The sequence below is a fragment of the Lepus europaeus genome, chromosome 6 (assembly GCF_033115175.1).
Source record: "Lepus europaeus isolate LE1 chromosome 6, mLepTim1.pri, whole genome shotgun sequence".
Taxonomy (NCBI): Eukaryota; Metazoa; Chordata; class Mammalia; order Lagomorpha; family Leporidae; genus Lepus; species Lepus europaeus.
Genome location: NC_084832.1, coordinates 46,305,695 through 46,328,104, shown reverse-complemented (window position 1 = coordinate 46,328,104; position 22,410 = coordinate 46,305,695). Strand labels below are relative to the sequence as shown.

General features: G+C 36.2%; 1 protein-coding gene across 4 annotated transcripts in view; it reads right to left on the bottom strand.

Annotated features, from left to right (window-relative positions):
* Positions 1 to 22,410, bottom strand: part of PCDH9 (protocadherin 9) — a 993,278-nt gene that overhangs the window by 348,612 nt on the left and 622,256 nt on the right. For 2 of the 4 annotated variants that reach the window (XM_062195310.1, XM_062195311.1), the window contains one exon: positions 14,728 to 14,929. In XM_062195310.1, coding sequence (XP_062051294.1) covers positions 14,728 to 14,929 — 202 coding nt within the window. The remainder of the gene's footprint in view (positions 1 to 14,727; positions 14,930 to 22,410) is intronic. The other 2 variants (XM_062195312.1, XM_062195313.1) reach the window with 1 other exon arrangement.

The following is a 22,410-nucleotide window of genomic DNA, read 5'->3' as shown; positions in this document are numbered from 1 at the left end:
TTTATGTTACTATTTGAAGTTCTTTTTTATAATAAATCTACGTAACTCTTAAAACAACTACTGCTAAATCACATAATGTTTAAAAACGAATTGGTCTCTGCAATTACATAGAAAAACAGAGCTAAGATATTTTGTTGATTCGATGCACACTAACTAAACAGTATCTTTCTTCAACTTGTTAGTCAGAAATTAGAATATGAGAAAGGCTGGTATCATGTTTCTTTCCATGTAAATTCTGAGAAAAGAACTGAAGCCGGAGAGTGCTTAGATGGTTGTATAGTTTGACTTTAATTTTTACAATCATAGTCAGCATATTTGAAGAGTTACTATGAACCTAAACGAATTATAGATTAACCCACAACAATCTATACCACCAGTCTAGGAGGTAAATAATCTTGGTCTGATGCCCACATTGCAGATGAGTAATCTCGCAAATGTCATGCAGCTGAGAAACAGAAGAGGAATGATTTGTTCTCTGTTCATACCGCTCGTAACCATTACATACATCTCTTTTCACTGTCTTATTGAGGCATCTTAAAAATGATTCTTCAATATGTTAGATGGACGTATTTGTTAGGGTATGCATCTAAGATATTAAAGCTCAGAAACAAATGGAACTCAGTCTCTCTCTCTCTCTCTCTCTCTCTCTCTCTCTCTCTTTCTCTCTCTCTCTCCTCTAGATAGAGATAGAGATAGAGATAGAGATATAGAGATTTTTTGCTCTCACTTCCACTCTTGCTCACTCTCTCTCCTGACTTCATGTCATGCTGATATAGTGACATTTAGAAGTGGTTAGAGCTTAAAAACTATAGATCAGATCCTGGAGGCAAAGAGAGTTTATAAAAGTCAAAGAATACAAGAGAATAAAATATGATGTATCAAAAGGATTATTAAGCAAACAAAATAATGAATAAAAAGCATTAACCAATGTTTAATTTTAGAAAATGGATAATGTTTTAGTATAAGTACATACTAGATATCACAATAAACACCATATTTTTGTAATATTTGTAACATTTAGACTGAAAATGAACTATTTATCTAAAATTCAAATTTAACTATGCTGTATTTAACTAGCAACTTCTCTTTAGTGTTATTAAAATCTAGACATCTAGGGGCAGGTATTTAGCCTACTGGTTAAGATGACTATATCCCATGTTAGCATGTTTAACCCCTGATTCCAGCTTGTGGCTAATGCAGACCCTGGGAGTAGCAGTAGGTCTTCAAGTAATTACCATCGGAGACATGGATTGTGCTACTGAGTTCAGGCCAGTCCAATCCTGTCCATTGCGGGCATTTGAGGAGTGAATCAGTAGATGGGATTTCTCTATCTCTTTCACTCTCTGTCTCCCTCTCAAATAAACGTTTTTAAAATTAGAAATCAAAGGATTTATTCAGTTATAATACTATGAATAATTCTCAATCAACAGAGAAATGCACATAAAATAAGGTAAATTTGCAATATTTTAGAGAAATACGATCATTTCAAAAATTTCAAATTGTTTTAAATTTATAGATAATCATAACTATTTATGTAGCATATGTGTGTGTGTGTGTGTGTTTAAAGGTAACAAAAAGAGATGATTGTTTGATTTTAGAGATGTACAGCATCTACAGTTGATATGTTTCCAGTCAGTTCCTGTGGAGTCATTTCATTTTTAGGTTAAATATTTTTGGTTAAAAAGTTAAATTTTTGCTACTAAGAGTTACTAAAAATCAGTATGCCCCTTATTTTTAGATATAAGTTACTAATCTGAAGATCTATTTCTCTATCACTTTCTCAGGTCCCAAATTATTACTAATTATATACTAAGAATACTAACATATTCCAAAAATAGTTTTCCTCCACTAGAGCAAATTACACCTCGAGGAGTTAGTAATTCCTCCTTATGACTCCTTATAAAATGAATCATGTGGCAGGATTATGGAGATGAGATTCCTTCCAGCACACCGGTAAAAACTGACATTACCCTTACTTCATATTAGGACACTTACTTTTTCTACAGATCTTTCTGCTACAATAGTAACACATCATATCCGTGGCATCTTTTTTTTTTTTTTAATCATTATGTATTTACTTGAGAGGCACAGAGACAAAGAAATAGAGAAAGGGAGGGAGAGAAAAGGAGAAGGGGAGAGAGGGAGAGAGGAGTGAGCTTCCCTGGTTGGTTTATTCCCACAATGACTGAGGGGTAAAAGCTGAGAGCTGGGAACTAAACACAGGTATCCCTATTCGGTGGCAGGTATCCAACTGCCTGAGTCATCATTACTGCCTTCCCAGGGTCTACATTAGGAGGAAGCTAGAGTCAGCAGCTGGAGCCAAGCCTCAAATCCAGGTTCTACAATGCAGGATGCAGGGTTCCTATTAGGAATCTTAAGTATGAGAACAAATGCCCATCTCTCTGTGATTTTTTTTTTTTTTGGTTTGTTTATTTATTTATTTATTTATTTTTACAGAGTTAGACAGTGAGAGAGACAGATAGAGAGAAAGGTCTTCCTTCCATTGGTTTACCCCCAAAATGGCCGCCTCTGCCAGAGCTATTCCCATCAGAAGCCAGGAGCCAGAAGCTTCCTCCTGGTCTCCCATGTGGGTGCAGGGGCCCAAGCACTTGGGCCATCCTCCACTGCCTTCCCGGACCACAGCAAAGAGCTGGACTGGAAGAGGAGCAGCTGGGACTAGAACCGGCGTCCATATGGGATGCCAGCACCGCAGGTGAAGGATTAACAAAGTGAGCCATGGCGCCGGCCCCTTATTTACTTATTTTGGAAGTCAGAGGTACAGAGAGAGGGAGAGATAGAGAAAAATCTTCTATCTACTGGTTCACTCCCCAGATAGCCACAACAGCCAGAGCTGGGCCAAGTTGAAGCCAGGAGCCAGGAACCAGGAGCTTCATTCATATCATCCACGTGGATGCAGGGGCCCAAACACTTGGGCCATCTTTTGCTGCTTTTACCAGGCACGTTAGCAAGGAATTGGATGAGAAGTGGAGCAGCAGGATACAAACCAGAGCCCATTTGGGTGACACAGGCAGCTGCTTTACCTGCTAGGCAACTATGGTACCTGTGACCTCTCAAGTAAGCTCAAACACAGCAGATATTATTGACAAGCTAACATTTTATAATAAAAGGATATTCAAAGCTAATTCTTTCTCAGGGATGGAAAGTCACACTTTGAATTGATGAGACAGATTAACTTTCAGCAGATAAAGCTAGTGTTCCTGCTTATTTTATGGCAAAATTGTAACTATATTAAGTAACACAGAAATTATATCATTGTGCCATTTAAAACAACAAAACAAATTTTAGTGAAAAAAATTACTATTAAAAACCCTTTAAAATTCTAAACAGCATAATTATTCTTACAAAAACAGTGAAGATATTAGAGCCAAATATGTTTTACGGGGTAATACTTTTTATTAACCTTTAGTAAACTGATGTTTTGGAATGACAATCTGATATGGTTTTCCAATTTCAATATCAGTTTCAACCTCAAATTTTAGAATTTGAGACTAACAACTTTCTGGAATTTTCTTTCATTTCTAATGTCATAACAATGATTTTACAATTCAAATTAGGAGCATTTGCTGAAGAATTGGGCATGGAGCCGGCACTATGGCATAGACAGTAAAGCTGCCACCTGCAATGCTGGCATCCCAAATGGGCACTGGTTTGAGTCCCAGGTGCTCCACTTCCAATCCAGCTGTTTGCTATGTCCTAGGAAAGCAGTAGAAGATGGCCCAAGTCCTTGGGCCCCTGTGCCAAAGTGGGAGACCCAGAAGAATCTCCTGTCTGTTGGCCTCAGATTGGCCCAGTTCCAGCTGTTGTGGCCATCTAGGGAGGGAACCAGCGCATTAAAGACCTCTCTCTCTCTCTCTCTCTCTCTCTCTCTCTCTCTGTCTCTCTGCCTCTGCCTTTCTATAACTCTGCCTTTCAAACAAATAAATAAATCTTTTTTTTTAAAGAATAAGGAAAGTTTTGCTTCTTCTACATGTTGTACTATCTGTCGATAACAATAATGAGAACTGAAAGTCAACTGCATAAACAGAGCTGTATATATGTCAATTGCTGGAGGCTCTGAGATCACTGAGTTAGGATCTAGGTTAGTCTGACTGCACTTTTAGTGTTCTTAATTAAAATTCTCAACTATCCCCCTCCATACCACCCCTCAGAAAAAACTCCACAAAACATCATTAACTTGTGCCAGTGTCCCTGAGATTTTGAGGAATATCCTTGCAAGAAGTTCTTCTGTGGTTTTTCACTCCCACTGTGCCCCACATTTGCCTGACCCAAATTATAAGTCTTGCCAGGATTTATTTTTGAATTTCTTCTCTATTCACTATATTTACTCCAAGAATTCATTCACCATTTATGTTGTAAATTTTCAAATTTTCAAATTTCAACTCAGAATCATATTCATAGTTCTTTTTGAAACATTTTATTTTATTTATTTGTAAGGCAGAGTGACAAAGATGGAGAAATAGAGAAAGAGATGTCCATCCACTGCTTCACCCCCTAAACGATTGCAATGGCTGGGGCTGGGCCAGACCAAAGCCAGGAGACTGGAGCTCCATCCAGATATTACACATGGGTGACAGGGGTCCAAGCACTTGGGCCATGTTCTATTATTTTCCCAAAATATTAGCAGGGAGCTGGATCAGAAGCAAAGCAACTTGGATTCAGATTGGGGCTCTGATATAGGATGTTGGTGCCATAAGCAGCGGCTTAATCCACTGCAACACAATGCATATCCCCATATCTATAGTTCACATTTTAAACATCAGAAAAATTACCAATTCCTAATCTGAATTTTAGTCTCATTAATTTATTTAATTGGGCAATTTTCCAATATGTCTTGCAAACCAAAATCCAGGAAATAGTCTGAGTTCTTTTTTTTCCTTTATCTCCTATATCCACTTAGAATATATCCTATCTTTATTATATAAAATTTGGTTCCAACCTATCACTCAATTCAGTTTAACATTGTCACTTAGTTGAACAGATAGTATCAATCACTTATTGAGCACGCACTGTGTTTCAGGCACTGCAATTTTGACATCAATATTCCTAGATTACAGTAGTACCATTTTTTAGGTTGAAAATCAGAGTTAATCATGTCTGGATACACACAAAAAAAATCAAATTTTCATGGATTACTAAATTTTCCATGAGCTTTGTAGCACATAAGGCCAACACTGAGTGTGCGCACATACACACACATATTTACTTAGGTAATTTCTATTATTATTATTATTATTATTATTATTCAAGACTCATTCTACATTAAAATTCACTATTTGTACTTTTATCATTAGCATTTATTCTAATTCACTAATGTTATTGGCATCCATAAATTCTCAGTTATAAAAGAGAGTTTCTTCTTTTCTTTTTCTTTTGTCTTCTTTTCTTTTTCATAATGGTTTATTGAATCTTGATAGGGTGCCCTCATTAAAAAAATGGCTAGATCTTCAAAATTCTCAAAAACCTACTGCTTCTCAGTACAAGGAATTCAGATTATGAACCCTTGTAGGTTGTTTAAGTGTACAGAGTTTCAGTTCTAAATCCCCAGAATTTATATGACCTTGTACACAAAGTGTGTGCAAAAGGAACAGATCAAAAAGTGAGTGAATACTTAAAGATCCAATTAAGATTTATCAGTATGACTAAACTTAGTATAGACTGTAGCAGGCAGACTCTCCAGCAATCCCTATATCCTGGTTTTCACAATTCTCTATGAACTCCTCCTCTTTAGTGTGGGGAAAACCTGAGAATTTACTTATAACTAATAGAATATAGCAAGGGTAATGTAATGTCATAGGAGATTCTGTCTCGTTACAGACTTGCTCTAGAGATTATCTCCCTAACTGGTTAGCGAAGACATAGATGAAGCTCCTAGGTCCTGGCTTCAGCCTGGCACTGCACTGGCTATTGTAGCCATCTGGAGAGTGAACCAGCAGATGGAAGTGTGCTCTCTCTCTCTCTCCCTCTCCCTCTCCCTTCCTCCCTCCTTCCCTTCCTCTCTTCTGTCCCTCCACCTCTTCCACCTTTTCCTCCTCCTTCTCTTTTTCAGATAAATAAATCTTCAAAAAATAAACAAAAACCACCAAAATCCATGGAAGTGGTTCTCTCATAAGTTTAGCTTACTATCAGAGTTAAGCCCACTCAACTTACTAAAATTCTTTTTTCACAGTAGTTAATTTTATTTATCAAGAGAAACTATTCCATAGTCCACATAGTGCAGGGAACACAGGTAAACAGCAAAGTTCTATGGAACTCAATCCAGAGAAATTCTTTACATCCCCAAAATTGCTTGGGACTCTGAAAGAAACGAGCCTGTCCATCACCTTAAAATCTTTCATGGAATCACGATTTCCGTAGAAATCTGCCTATGCCTTCTTTCAGCCACAGGGAAGTTACATGGATCTTCATCCCTCAAGGAGATGCCAAATGCTCCAACAATATGAGATCATACACATTTGGCCGGAAGGCCTCACATCTGAGATTTTGCCAAAGCACTGGACACCATGGTAGGTATTTTCCTCAACCCAAAACTGCTCAAACTTTTCTTTAAAAATATTGATGCCCTATATTTTAAAATGAAATGCCAGTGGTGATTCTGTCACCTGCATTAAAACATATATTGATGGCTTCTCTGAATAGTAGAAGCACAAGCTATGGATCAGACACTCATGAGTTCAAATTCTGACTCAGCTAAGTAGTTTTAGACAAATAACTTACAGCTTCTGAGTCTCAACCTTCTTACAATGCTAATTTATAGTATTGATGTAGAATTATAAATAATATATAAAAACATTTACTAGAATTTCTGGTTTATAAATAGACCTCAATAAATATTAACCATAATGATCTTAGGTATCAAAAATGTACTTCATGAGATATACTTCATAACAGAGTTTGATTAAATTCAGAGCAAATGACAGGCAGGGATTTTTTTTTCTTTTTTTTTTTTTTTTTTTTGACAGGCAGAGTGGACAGTGAGAGAGAGAGAGACAGAGAGAAAGGTCTTCCTTTGTCGTTGGTTCACCCTCCAATGGCCACCGCGGCCGGCTCACCGTGCTGATCGGAAGCCAGGAGCCAGGTGCTTCTCCTGGTCTCCCATGGGGTGCAGGGCCCAAGCACTTGGGCCATCCTCCACTGCACTCCCGGGCCCCAGCAGAGAGCTGGCCTGGAAGAGGGGCATCCGGGACAGAATCCGGTGCCCTGACCGGGACTAGAACCCAGTGTGCCAGCGCCTCAAGGCAGAGGATTAGCCTATTGAGCTGCGGCGCCGGCCGACAGGCAGGGATTTTACAAAGTAAATACAGTCTGCAATTTTGCACATGGTTGAACAGCATGAAATCCTCTAAAACAACATTTAAAGAAATACCAGATATAAAAATAACTCTATTCATGATTCTCAATGGGACAAGATTAAGACTTAACTCTGAATTAGTACTAATAGCCTGTTCCTGAGCTGCTCACAAATTATTTTTGTCTGTTTTTAAATTACTGAAATTCTTCCTCACTCTCATTATATTTGTTTAAAAAATCTTCAATTGACAAATCCCTTATTATTTTCTTTGAATTAATGGTTTGTGATCATGTTAATGAGTTAGCTCCCTGAGGAAATATGATTTATTTTTATGTGGAACTATAATAAATCTTTGCTTGTGACAACAATTAGTGCAATAAATATGACAAATGTGTGCATTATTTAAGGGAAGTTGGTTAAGTATGTTCTAACCATGTGCCAACCACACAGTGCCACGATCTATTTGGTTGTCAGAGGGACACTAGTCATGCTCGACTTCAAACTTCTCTTGAATATTCTAGAAACAAAATAGTGCTAAAGTTTGTGGCTAATGATTTTGTTACCAATTCCAAAGACAAATTTTGAAAGGTATTACTTTATTGAAGTTTTTAATGAGGTATAATTAATTCATGTGCTACTCTTACAAAAGCATATGTAATTACTGATAATCCCATTTATTTCAACTTCACAATTTGAAACATTTAAATATATAAAATATGTATTTGTATCCAAAAACATCTGTCTATACTTCTGTAAAGTATACCATATCTTTTGGATCATATCAACAGAAAAAGTAAGAAGAAATGACACTGGCGTCATGTATGACAAATATTGATTCTGAGTTTCATGTCAGTTTCCCACTGTATAATTTAACTTTGTATTTTGGAACTTTTATAACATGTAAAAAATTATAAAGCATAGTATTATAAACACCTAGATAGCCATTATCAAGCCTCAAAAATTAATGTTTTAATTATGAATTTATTCCCACCATTAATATTATTATGATTTGGATGGAGTAGTATGAATACAATCATATAGATTAATCCATCATATGGATTTTCTCATAAATTATCCATAACATATAATTGCCTTGAGATATTTCTTCTAATAAAAACTATAATTCCATTATCACTACTTACAGCAAAAACAATAATTAAAAAAATCATTAAAAACCCAGCTTACACTCAGATATTCACAGTGGTCTCAAAACTTATTTCACAATACTGAGGAAAAAAACACACACAATTCTGGTCATCACAATGAGTTTCTAGGACTCCAACTCATTGTATGAATTCATAGTCATATCAAGTATACATTTTCCATTTCCTATAAGAACAGTACTTCAAGTTAATTAATAATTATGAGGTTCTTCACCATATAACCTCAAAAATACTTTTTTGAAAAGAAATTTCTTTTGTCTACTATTTTTATTCATTCTGTGTACAATTGACATTGCTGTGTAATTGTGTTAGCAATAAACACAAATATAACTTTACAGTTATTTTTTAAAATAAATGAAATATTAATAAATGTTATATTTTCCTGTTTATATAGATCCTCTTACTTATCCTATCCTTTCAAATACTGGCTTTACTTTGCTTAGATGAGGAAGGTACCAGATGGAGAATACTAAAAAAGCGTTCAGTTATTTTACAAATTCTAAACCTATCATGAGACTTTTTTGGCTTCTATTGATGCAAGAAAATAAAACATAGAAAGATTGTCTCTTTGAGCAAAGATTTCAAGAAAACTAGTGAGGATCCTCAATCCTAGGTATTAGAAATATTTACTCATCCCAGATGAGAAGAAGAGCAAGAAATGAAAGGGATGGAAGTAGACAGTAAGGATGTTGTACCGTGTTTCACGGGCAGAACTCAGAAAAACCAAGTACATCAAGGTTAGAGTGCTGCATGCTAGATTCTCTGGCAGAGTCCAGGGAGGCATGGGGACTCTTACACTGTCTACCCAGGCACAGGAGCCCAGAGGTAGCCTCACAGAAATGCCCTTGCCTGCTCATGATGGAAGGCAACAGCTTATTTCTGAAGAGGCCAGCAAGACAGGGACAAACATGGTCTCACTTGAGATCCATGTGGACTAGAAAAAATAGGTATATAAATTACACAGATGACCCAGGGGTCAAAAATATCTCGATTACCTTTGGCATAATACTGAGTTCTTAGGATTAGAAGTTAAGTTTTGTCATAAAAATGTAATGAGGATTAGAAATTTTTTTAAAAAATGAAAGAAAAAATTGAATTATATTTCTTCAACATGTAAATTAGTGGCATAAGAGTGACAGCTAATGGGACTGGCATTGTGGTGTAGTAGGTAAAGCTACCGCAGGTGACACTGGCATTCCAAATGGGCACTGGTTTTTGTCCTGCTGCACCACTTTCCATTCAGCTCCCTGCTAATGGCTGGAAAAGGCTGTGGAAGATGACCCAGGTGCTTGGGTCTCTGCCTCCCACATGGGAGACTCAGATGAAGCTCCTGGCTCCTGGATTCTGCCTGGTTAATCCTGGCTGTTTCAGCCACTTGAGGAGTGAACCTGTGGATGAAGGATTTCTCTCTGTGTCTCTCCTTTTCTCTCAGTAATGCTGACTTTCAAATAAACAAATATATATATATATATATATATTTTTTTTTCTTTTTGACAGGCAGAGTGGACAGTGAGAGAGAGAGAGAGAGAGAGAGACAGAGAGAAAGGTCTTCCTTTGCTGTTGGTTCACCCTCCAATGGCCGCCGCGGCCGGCACACCACGCTGATCCGAAGGCAGGAACCAGGTGCTTCTCCTGGTCTCCCATGAGGGTGCAGGGCCCAAGCACTTGGGCCATCCTCCACTGCACTCCCGGGCCATAGCAGAGAGCTGGCCTGGAAGAGGGGCAACCAGAACAGAATCTGGCGCCCCGACCAGGACTAGAACCCAGTGTGCCGGCACCACAGGAGGAGGATTAGCCTATTGAGCTGTGGCGCTGGCCCACAAATAAAATTTTTAAAATCAGACAGTATAATAAAAACTACTCTATATTTGCGTAAATATAATTTATGAACTGACCAACTATTGCTTAATTTATAGTTTGTTTTTGATATTAAATGTAAAGACCTTTCTCTTTTACTTATGTTTTTAAAAATTGAGAGGTATAAAATAAAATTTTTAACTCCAACAACCAAAACATATAAAATGGAAAATGAAGCATATTATAGTTCAGCGCTGCTGTGTACATATGGCGAACAGGGGGTACTGGGTGCACATGTCAGGGGAAGGAGTTAGAAGCAAGACTATATGAAGGTCTAAAGTTTCAAATATTTCACCATAAGACACCTTTTCTGTTAACTTATTCAAAAAACTGTATAATGAAAGCACTTCTATGAAAATTACTAATGGCTTTTAATAATTTTTTTGAAAATGAGAAATATTATATAAAATAATAGGGAATCTTCCAGGTGCATTTATGTTACTTAATAACTCTAAAGTTTCTCTTTCACTTGCTATGAAATCATGATTCTTTAAGAACAATCATACCACAGGCTGAAAACCCCATTGAAAACAAAATGGACACTTGAGATCTTCGTAATGAGATAATTTCTATTGATAATTACTGCATCACTTCCATTGCCTCTATCTTCACAAAACCCATTACAAATATGATTGCAAATTTATGGATAATATATTGCAATACTATCCAAAAATGAATTGATTTTTAGTTTGAATCTTAATATTCTAAGACTATTCTTATTAATTTTGTTTTAGGCCTGTACAAAGGAAACAATTTTAAGTTCAATTAAATGTCAAAGAACAAAACAACAGCTACAACAACAAAAAACTGTTGCTGGCCACCAGGGGCTTTTTGGGCTCTCATTCCCCTCTCTTCTTTTGCTTCTTTCACCCAAGGATACAGAGGTCTCTATCGAAAGCACTGTGCTTTTCCTTTAAAGACCTGTCATTGAACATCATTCTCCTGAGTGAAATTACTGTGTTGAGTCAATTGTCATAGGGTGCAATGTTGTGTCATCCCATTCTCTAGTCGTGAAACTAGTTTGGTGAAAATTATGTGGCCTTCTTGAAAAAAGTGAGAACACCTTTTTGCTTGATTGCTTGCTTGTTTGTTTGTTTATTTATCTATTGCTATAGAATGTCTTTCTTCTTCTCCCTTATGGCACCTGGCCAGTGCTACTGTCTCAACCTAAGAAGTCATAGAGTGAGGAGCCGTGAATATTGGATAAGTTCTAGTCAAGGGCAGATTAAGTCAATTGTATTTTGAAGCAAGTTTTTAAGGTAAGCCACTGTTCTCCACCCACAGTCACTCCTCTCTTTTTCCTTTTCTATTATTACAAAACTCAAACGTGGGCATTTCTACATGTGGGTGTAGGACAAAGTAGAGGCATATTCATGAAAATTGTCTTATTAAGTTTAAAAAAAAAAAAAAAACTGGGGTCGGTACCATGGCATAGTAGGTTAATCCTCCACCTGTGTTGCTGGCATCCCATATGAGTGCCAGTCCCAGCTGTTCCTCTTCCCATCCAGCTCTCTGCCGTGGCCTGGGAAAGCAGTAGAAGATGGCCCAAGTGCTCTGGCCCCTGCACCCTCATGGGAGACCAGGAAGAAGCATGTGGCTCCTGTCCTTGGATCGGCATAGCTCTGGATGTTGAGGCCATTTGGGCAGTGAACCAACAGAAGGAAGACCTTTCTCTCTCTCTCTCCCTTTTCACTGTAACTTTACCTCTCAAATAAATAAATAAAATCTTTTAAAAAAATGTTCATTTGGTCTCATCAACAACATGCTATTTGTATCACATTCTTAGTTTTTTCTTACTTGAAAAAATATTTCCCTTAGGAATTTCAAAAGGAATAACTTCTAAACTGTGTTGGTGTCTAATTGAAGTATTCAACCCATCTCTTCTCTCTTTACAAACTAATGGCTAAAGAGTTAAGCACATTAAAATGAAATCTAGTATTACAACATGATTATTTTAAACAATTAATTTATAACAACTTCTTAGAGATGCCTTGAATTTTGTAATTTACTCTTTCCAAAAACTATGCTGCAATGTAAAACACATTTTCATGAGAATGTATATTTAAATGAACCTTTGCTATTAAGCTGGTTGACTTTTATCCAAACATACATTCCATACATATCCAAAATAGTAATGTATTATTTCATATGGATGTCAACATATTTTTCATTTTTTGTGTGCATGTAAATTACTGCTAGATAGTAAATGTATATAAAGAACAATTTTGCTACTTTTGATTTTTATCAGTTGCCCTTGGCTTACCCAAAACATATAATTCCATGGCAAAGAAAATATTTATTGCTTACTACATATTAGTAATAAATTAAATCTAAAATTCAATTAGTTAAAATTGAAAATTACCCAGATGTCAACTTTTGAAATTTACTGATTGAATTCACTCCATTTGGACATTCTTGCAAATGTATTTAAAATGTTTTATGACTCTGGCTAAAAAATCATGAAACAACATGATAGGTGAATACATGTCCTCCACTGGGAATAACAGGTATTACCACTACTTTGAAGAAACTTCTGTAAAATGGTTTCAGTCCTCTATAAACAATTCCTAAAATTATTTGTGACATAATGCTAAAACATGTGAGTCTTTCTGTGTTGGTTTTGACTGAGGTCCAAAGACAAGAAGAGCCCAGTGCTCCCAGATACCTGTAGAAGAACAGTCAAGAACTAGCATTGAGACTCTTAGCTTAACATCAATAAGAACTGTTTTAAAATTGGAGAGGAGGATGATGGAGGTCAGGAAAACAGTTTAGAAAGAGCTGCTGTTAGTCTCCCTTACTCAAGTTTCAGAAAGTTTGACTCAACAGATGCACTGAGATCCAGTGGTGCTTGGACTGATCAACCCAAGGAATCTAATGATTTTCCCAAATACAGTGGGATCAGAGTTTGCTCCTTTGGGGATGACTATCACAGGAACCGTAAAGTCAATGTATATTTTTCTCATAAGACCAAGGTATTGGGCATCAAATACCAAGAACCAGAACTGGTGTGAGTTTTATTTAGATCCTCCTGAAAGATTGCTTGGAGTAGGGAGAAACTTCAGGAGAAAGAAAACATAGCAGCACCTCTGCATGCATACTATTTGCTCATGGGGAAAGAATCACATTTCAGAGACTCACAGAGATGGTACAGTTTTGGAGTGGGATAGGGATGGAGAAACAAGAATACCTACAAAAAAATCTCTTGCCTCCCTGGATAACAAGTCCCTTTAAGATTCTGGAAGTGAGAGAACACCAAAGCTGGATTACCATGGTGAGACAAGTTGAGGAAGTCTTTTTGTTGTTTGTAATAGCAATGGACATTCCTACTTAAGCCGTAGAAATGCCAGAGCATTTTATTTAGTGTTTGAAGCAGTAGGAGCTAGGCACCTAGCAAATTAGAGAAAAGTCACCATATTCCCATTTCCTACTTTAGGCAACAAGTTTGGACCAGGTTTAAGATGAGGTAAAAATTTAGAAAAAAATTGCTTTGCTTCATTTGGGTGTCTTTCTTTTCATTAAATATTTTTTAGAACAGTTCTGGATTCACAGCAAAATTGAGAGAAAGACACAAAGAATTCCGACCCCCAGTCCCCATACAAGCACAGCCTCCACTACTACCCATGACTGCCACCATAAAATAAATATTTAATTTAAATAAAATGGAAATTATGGTCATTACTCTGGACTGGACATACAAATTTGAATTTTAAAAAACTGAATATCAACTCGGTGGTGATCTTTTTTCTCACAAACGTGACCACAAAAATTGTAGCATCTGCCAGAAAGAAGGACCTTATAGGGCTTATTTTGGTCAGGCAGGGATTGTTAGGTAGAATGTGAATCTGGTGAGAATAAATGTTTTGACAGCATACATTCCATTTTACACACCAGCAAAAACCAAATCAACCAAAATTCAAATAGAATGACAATAGACCAACAACTTTAACTCTTTGAATCATGATATAATCTCTTTTATGCTTTGTGAAGCGTTCACTGGGAAAGACCAATTTATATATAATGGGCAGATAGATATACACACATTTTTACATATATATTCTTAGTCTCCATTTTCTATACACTACTTAACAGTATTTTTCAGTTCTGAAATGTGTGCTTTCACATTGTAGTGTCTTTGACATTAGGATGTCTTGCAACAAATGGCCTTTTATATTTGCCGCATTTTTTTCTTTTTTAATGATTCATAAAATAAAAATGCATTCTACAATTTAACAGCTAATGTATCAGGCACATTAGATTTGATGTATTTCAAAACATATAACAACAGCAAGCCAGCAAAAGAATGGAATATTCATTGACTTGCACCCCAGGATTACTGTTTAAAGCCAAGTGCACAAGGAAGACACAGTGATTCCAAGCAAAGTGTGAAAGGGGACTTACCAGAGTTGGGGTCGGAGTTGCCATCTGCCTCGGTCCTCTTGTCCGGAGAGGCCTGGTCGTAGAATTCGTCCTGTGGCTGAACCAGAGGAAGAGGGTGTGAGATCAGGGTTCCAGTACCCACCGGCTCGTGGTCGCCTAGACCACTGTCACTGCAGCTTTCCTGGGAGCCGTCGGGGAGGTGAAAGGTAACGCGGCGCTGTGACTACAAAGAAGACCACAGAACACGCTGATTAACAACACTCCTCCTTGAGGAACCGGCACAGCGGAACACAACATCAACAAACTTTCAACGAAAGACACAAGGTAAAAACGAAATACCTCCGACTAGGAGTGAAACTAAGAATGAGCACTCATTGTCTGCTGTGTACTGTATAATATCCAACTCGCAAAATACCCAAAAGAAATTTTAATCTTGTATCATTCAAGATTATAAAAGTCACTTAAAACCTTGTAAAAGTGCAAAAAAATTAATGCTAGTCAACAGTTATAGAAAACTTCTCAAAAAAGAAATATGCAAATATTCATAGATCTGAATAAATACATGGATAATGCAATATCTCATTTCTTATGAATAACAGAGCACTGTACTTACTGGATGTTTTCACTGTAATTTTTGCAAGCAAGATATTGTCTACAATGTTGCATGTTATTTATAATGGTAACTTTTATGTTTTAGTATTTACAACAGTATTGGAATAATTATCTGAATTATTTTTTAAAATAAGCAAGTTCTTCACAAATGCTATTATATACATGAAAAAAATTATTTAGAAAAATCAGATTAAATTAGTAAATTATTATTACCTCTAGGTTCATGTATTATTATCAGTCTTTGAGTATATAACCTTACAGTTGAAAGAGGTTTCAAAATTATTTTGACATATATTTGTACAATGTTACTCTGTGAAGTGAACCAAATAATGCACATGCTTATTTCAATTAAATTTTGTGTTTAATAAAATAAAACTACATTTCAGCCCAGAAATCTGTTTAATCCTCTTAGTAAATGTTCTTGTAACTGATATAATCCAGGAGGTGAGAGAATATTTACATCTTTGTGGCGTGGAAACTTAGGTCTTAGAGAGTAACATGGGTAGTAAATTTATGCCGAAGTACTAAACCTAATTTATTCTATTCTAATTCTAGTATCCAAAAGACCTTTCAATATGATGATCCTTATGACTACTTTTGCTCAGATTGAAAAAAATCAGATATAAAATTAAGTCTGTAAATACACAATGTATAATTCAATCATTTCTAATACCTAAAACTTAAGTTTCTTGGGACATAACATAGATTGTATCCAACTTAAAGAAAAAGGAATGCAGTTAGAAACAGAAGGCTCTAGATAGATAAACTGCAACACTATAAATGCATTTTTATAGACTGACGGCAGAACAAAACCTATTTTCTCTGAGTCACTGGTTCAAATCTAGCTCAGAGCCATAATGGAGAAGAGCTGATACCACTTTATTGCTGTTCAATGACCTGTATGAAATGAGTTGATAGTTCAGTACATTTTTAATGAACTGATGCCAACATCACATAAACTATAATCATAAATGGTACTAATTGTGCCAATTGTAGCACATTTCACCTTCACGCACAACTATCTCCCAAGCATCATTCCTTCTCAAAGGCTTTGAAACGTGCCTAGAAGAGTGCTATGGAAAAGACAAGCCAAACTTGAATATGAATGTCAGGTGAATTTCTCCTTAATTAAGAAAGTCTTGCTATCATTTTTATTGGAGTGTTTTCCCCTCTCATATGAATTAACCCCATATGGAAAAACTAATAGTATATGTTTGCAGTTTATGTTCAATTTGTCCTTAATCTATTAGTATGTTTTTATGAGAAAGTTTTAAGGACAATGACTAGGCTGCTTATTACACATGACTGTTGAATATATATTTTAAAGTGATTGGCTTACTAAAAATCCATAAATTTTAAAGTATCTCTTGTGTTATCTCTGAAGGAATTTCTCTTAATTATAGACCAGGTGAGTAAAAATGAACACATAAGAAATAGGCAATGGAACAGATGCCTCTGTAATCTTTATAAAGTACTTCTGGAAGTCTCATAAGCCATTAAAAGTATGTTTCACAGACAGGAGGCAAGAAAAAATTACATTTGTGATATTTTTCTAAACATAATCAATGTTGCCTTAGTTACCATATTTTTTTTTCTTCTAAGAAATGTTCAAATAAGCAGTATCAGTTATGCCAAATCCAGGAGTTCTCACAGTGCTGTCATTAGAACAATTATTTTTTAGATATCTAGTACTACATGCCTAGCACTGATTATAAAGAGAATAAAGTGTGAAACATTTTTCCCAAAACTATTTCCAATACAGCTTATTAGATTCCATCTCACATACCCTATACTATGATATTTCCTTAACACTTTATAAGTGAGGATGAATAAAGATGTAAATTTAGTGTAATTTATTTGCAATGAGACACTATAAATTAGAGTGATATAATATTTCAACTACTGTGCCTTATGGAAGTATTCCATAATTAATTTGACTCAAAGATGTTTAAGTCTCCATTGACATAACTGAGCACCATACTTCAGTCTGATAGGAGTGGGGGTAGTGATGCCCATGGACTGAAAATTGGTGCTTGAATATTATGGTAAGAAGCAAATCAACTGAGCAAATCCATCTTTCATTTATCATCATAATGGTTGATGCAAGGAGAGGAATTTCTGAATTGCCAAGGTATAAATAAAGCATCTGCATACCTTGCAATGCAGCAGAATGGAGAATAGACAGTGAAGAGTTGGGAAACAGGGCTGTAGTAGTCTTTGAAGACTCAATTGTACTTGTACAGGTTGAGCTGCAGACCAGAAAGTGAGAAGCCAGAACTACAGAGACCTCCTGGCTCGCAGCCCTTGTTCTCCACAAACTAGCTCAGGGCAAGGGAGTCTGTTTCTTTGAATGAATTCCTGGTTTTGAAAAATGGAGGAAATAATGCTTTCCCCATGAAAGTGTCATCAGGCTAAACATACATAAATAAAATGTTCTTGACATGTAAAACTTGACACATGGTGAGTACTCAATACAAAGTAGCTATAATTCTTGAAAATAAAAGTTATTAATGTATTAATGTTTGGCTGATGTTAGACAAACAACTCCTTCTCCCCATAAAAAAGTATTATTCTATCAGAAAAGAAACATGTCAAGGGCAGAACTTTGCATGTCTCACTATGTGTGCCTTGTGGACTTTGTCAATTCAGTGTGTTCTCTGACATGGAGCCACTCTTGGGTGGGTGACAGTGAGGAGCTTGGAAGACTAGTCATCTAGAATGCGTGGCTTCATCTCACAGAAAACCAACATTTGCCCTTTTGCTCATAACCCTTTCACAACACCTGACATTTTTATATTCAGTGAGACAAATGGGGGAATATTTTTATTTCCTGCCTTTGTGAATTTTACTTCTTAGCCTATCCTCATGGAAATATGGGCAATCTGTGTTATAAATGGACTTGTACATTGCTTGGCTGAACTGGGACAAGACACATTATCATGAGACTACTTCAGGCTTTCCAGAGCTTGGGCACTAACATTTTGTTTTCCTAAATCTATTTCTTACCTGTTTAATTTTCTCCCATGGGAAACATTACTATTATTATTGGCTTCATCTGGCTAATGGTTTGAATGTCACATTTGTTTACCTGATTTATCACTGACAGGTTAGCTCCAGGTCCCTGGCTACTCCAAGTAAAAATAAGATGGGAAAACTAACTACTAAGGCTGCTTCACACTATTTTCTGTGAGGGATGCTGATAGGAAATCTGACCAGGTGAAATTCTCATCCAAAGACTCAACTCTGCACAAGGCCCAAGTGCCATGTTTTGTGCACCATCCTTCAAGAGTCCCTGAAAGAATGAGTCACCTAAGAAATCTTCATCATTGCTTCACTGTTTCTCCTGTGTATTTTTACTGGCATAAGATAGTGTTTATCAGTGAATGATTCATATTACAGCTTACAATTTTAGCCCTGCTAATCCAGAAGAATTCCCATTTACATAGATTCAGCAGGAAATTTCATTATTTCTTCTTTTGAAATAGTAAAAATGGTAGGAAAAAAATGACATTCCATATAGATGACTAACAAATTACATAATTTCACTTGATTGAACAAATGTAGAGCACTTATAATTATGTTAAATATTTATATGGACAATTTCATATTCAATTGTTACATGTAAAATCAGGTTAATAAAGGTGATATGCATTTTTGTTAATGTATCTATGTGTGAATATGCATAAACTAATTCCTAATTATACTTGTACCCAGTGTATATAGGGGTATTGTTTGGTCATGGGATTATGGCATTTTCAAATTATATTAGGAGGCTGGCACTGTTGCATAGTGAGTAAGGCCGCTGCCTGCAGTGCCAGCAACCCATAAGGACACTGATTCCAGTCCTGGCTGCTCCACTTTCCATTCAGCTATCTACTATGGCCTTGGAAAGCAGTGGAAGATGACCCAAGTCCTTGGGCTCCTGTGCCCACATGGAAGAGCCGGAAGAAGCTCTTGGCTTCTGGCTTCAGATCTGCCCAGCTCTGGCCATTGTGGCCATTTGGGGAGTGAAGCAGTGGATGGAAGACCTCTCTATCTCTCTCTGTAACTCTGCCTTTCAAATAGATAAATACATCTTTTAAAAATTTTTATTATAATCTTTTCAAAGAAATAATATCCAAGCTTAAGTAATAGTTATCTATCTATCTACCATACATCTATCATCTCTAAATATACACACAGCAGCAACAACCAGGTAAACCAAAGGCAAAAATAAACATATTGAAATTAGAAATCTGAGAGATTGGCCTTGTGGCACAGCAAGTTAAGCAGACAGCAGTGACACTGGAATCTTCTATTTGTGTGCTGGTTGAGTCTCCCCTACTGAACTTGTGATCCAGCTTCCTGCTAACCCAATTGAGAAAGAGCAGAAAACAGCCCAAGTAATGTGGGCCACTGTGGGAAACCAGTTGGAGTTCCTTGTTACTGAGTTTGGCCTGTTACCGCCCTAAGTGTGTGGCCATTTGAAGAATGAACCTGCAGACAGAAGATCTATATGTTTCTCCTCCTCTCTCTATCATTCTGCTATTCAAAATAAATAAAAAATATTTTTTAAAATTCCCAATCCAAACTTAGTTTTGCTTTGTTTCAGGCTTAAATGTGTGATGATTTGATTTTTCTTTACTTGTAATTTTTTTATGTTTCTCTCCTCAAAGCATCAAATGAAGTCATCCTCAAAAGGTTAAAATACATAGAGGCTGGGATTTACATTTTAATACAAATATTTCTTGTTAGTATTAACCAGAAGTAATTTCTCTTCTTTTTTTGGATCATTTATTTAATTTCCATTCTTAACAAAAGCCAGGAGTATAGTCTATTATAAATCCTCAACAGCTTCCTGTCATGTACAACCAATTCAGGCATGTACACTTCCATTTAATAAAATCCAGAATAGAGTGTTCTAGAAAACAGGTAGTGAGGGGACCCAAAAAGTAATATTTGGTAATAATTTTATTTTCTGTGACTCTGAATACTTGCAGGTTCAACGTAAGAGTAAGTAATTTAATAGACTTATGTACTTCTTTGTACACATTGGAAGGGATGCAAGTCAAAGTAATACATCATAAGAGAAGTTTCCTGGATTCATGATTTAGGAAAATTACCAGTGCGCATAAGTAAAACTGTTCTTATTATAAAGAACACGGAAGTAGTTTTGATGTATAAAATTATAAAAGACTTTTCTAGTAGTGTTACAAGAAATACTGTGAGCACATACTTCTTTTATAATTAATTATTTGATTATCAGGGACTACTAAACATTAATACACTATGTTGTTTATTGGGAATACTTATGTTAAAATGGTTCTACCAATGTAGAACTTCTGCCATGTTTTTTGAGCTGGAAATTACTTAGGGATTTAATATTTGCTTTAATCTTTCACATATTTTTTTTCTGATGAATACACAATGTCACTTGTCTGCATGGGTTGCAACAGGGAACCAAATGAAAACCCACATTTCCTGATTTCCAATATGAAGCTATTGGCATTGCTCACCATCCGTTCATTCAGCAAATAATTACTGAGGAATTTCTACATGCTAGACATCATTCTAGCTACAAATAAGACAATGGTGAAAAAGACAGAAAATTAATCTCATAACTTTCTAAATGAGATCATATTCTAAAAATGAGAAGTTCATTAAGCTATTTGCCATCAGTTTTGAGGATGCTCAGCCAGCAGCTGTGTCACCTTTTTAGAAAGTGATTCCCTTTTAATTCTTGCAAACTATGCAGACTTAGGCAAGGTCAGTACTTGAATGTGAGACCTTCACTGTATTAATCAGCAATAACCTAGGGAGAAATAACAAAGGAGGAGCAGTATATTCTGAGTTTAAACCAAAACATTGTGCAGATCTGCTGCCAGCCATCAATTGAAATTCATTGCCAATTTGTGAAAATAAAAAAATAAAAGGGATAAAAGAGTAAGAAAGATTGTTAGCATAGGCTATCATTGACTCAAACACAAACTAATCGTTACCTTTGTATGTCCTTGAACAACTTTTCATCCAAAGAAATTAGAACAACCTCAAAAAAGAGTTGATGACATCTAAACTAGCAAATGTTTTTGTGAAGCACATATATACTTGACATTTTATGAGCTGATGATGAATATTTACTGAATGAAGCTGAGGTAACCAGAATTGATTTAGAAATCTAAAGGGGATAGGGTAGAAATGAAATACCACTATACATTCTCCAAAGTTCTTTCCCATGGGGAAAATGTTCTTTCTTCCCAGCAAGAACTTTTCAGAAAATGCTGCCCTGTTTTAGAAGTGGCAAAAGGAAAAACTTAACATTCCACTACCTGTCAGTCTTGTCTTTTCTCTTTCAGTGTTTATTTTTGAAAAAGATGTGTAACAACTTCACTAATCACAAATGATTCATGTAAAGGTGTTGGCAACTTTAAAATGTTTCTTTGATACCTGGTTTTACATATAGTACATAAAGAGGGATTGGGGTGCAAATGATTAGCTGGCCATTTAAAGTCAAGTAGCATTTTCAGGGGGAAAGGACAGATGTTCATTTACACTAATCTTCCTGCTTTGTTGACAAACTTGTTATGTCCTGTTAAGATACTGCTTTACTTGGGGATAAAATCATCAACTTTTGTTCTAAATCACTATACATCAGTATGTTTTGTTTTGTAGAATTGTTTTAATGTGTATGGAGAACTCACATTGACCTAAACATAGACTGTTAACTTATAAATGTCTAAGTGTACAATGAATTCTACAAATTCAGGACATGTTTGATTATTTATTTATTTGAAAGGCAGAGTGCCAGAGAGAGGGAGATATTATCCATCTACTAGGTCACTCCCCAAACGGTTACAATGGCAGGGGCTGGGTCAGGCCAAAAGCAAGAGTCTGGAACTCCATTTGGGTCTCCTGTCCGGCTAGCAGGGGCCCACTTGGACCATCAACCACTACTTTCCCAGGTGCATTGGAAGGGAACTGATTCGGAAGTCGAGTAGCCTGGCTTAAATCGTCACTCTGATATGTGAGCCAATATCCTAAACAGTAGATTAACCCGCTGTACCACAAATCTGGCCACAGGACCTATAATTTTTGAGGCTTTACAAATTGCAACAA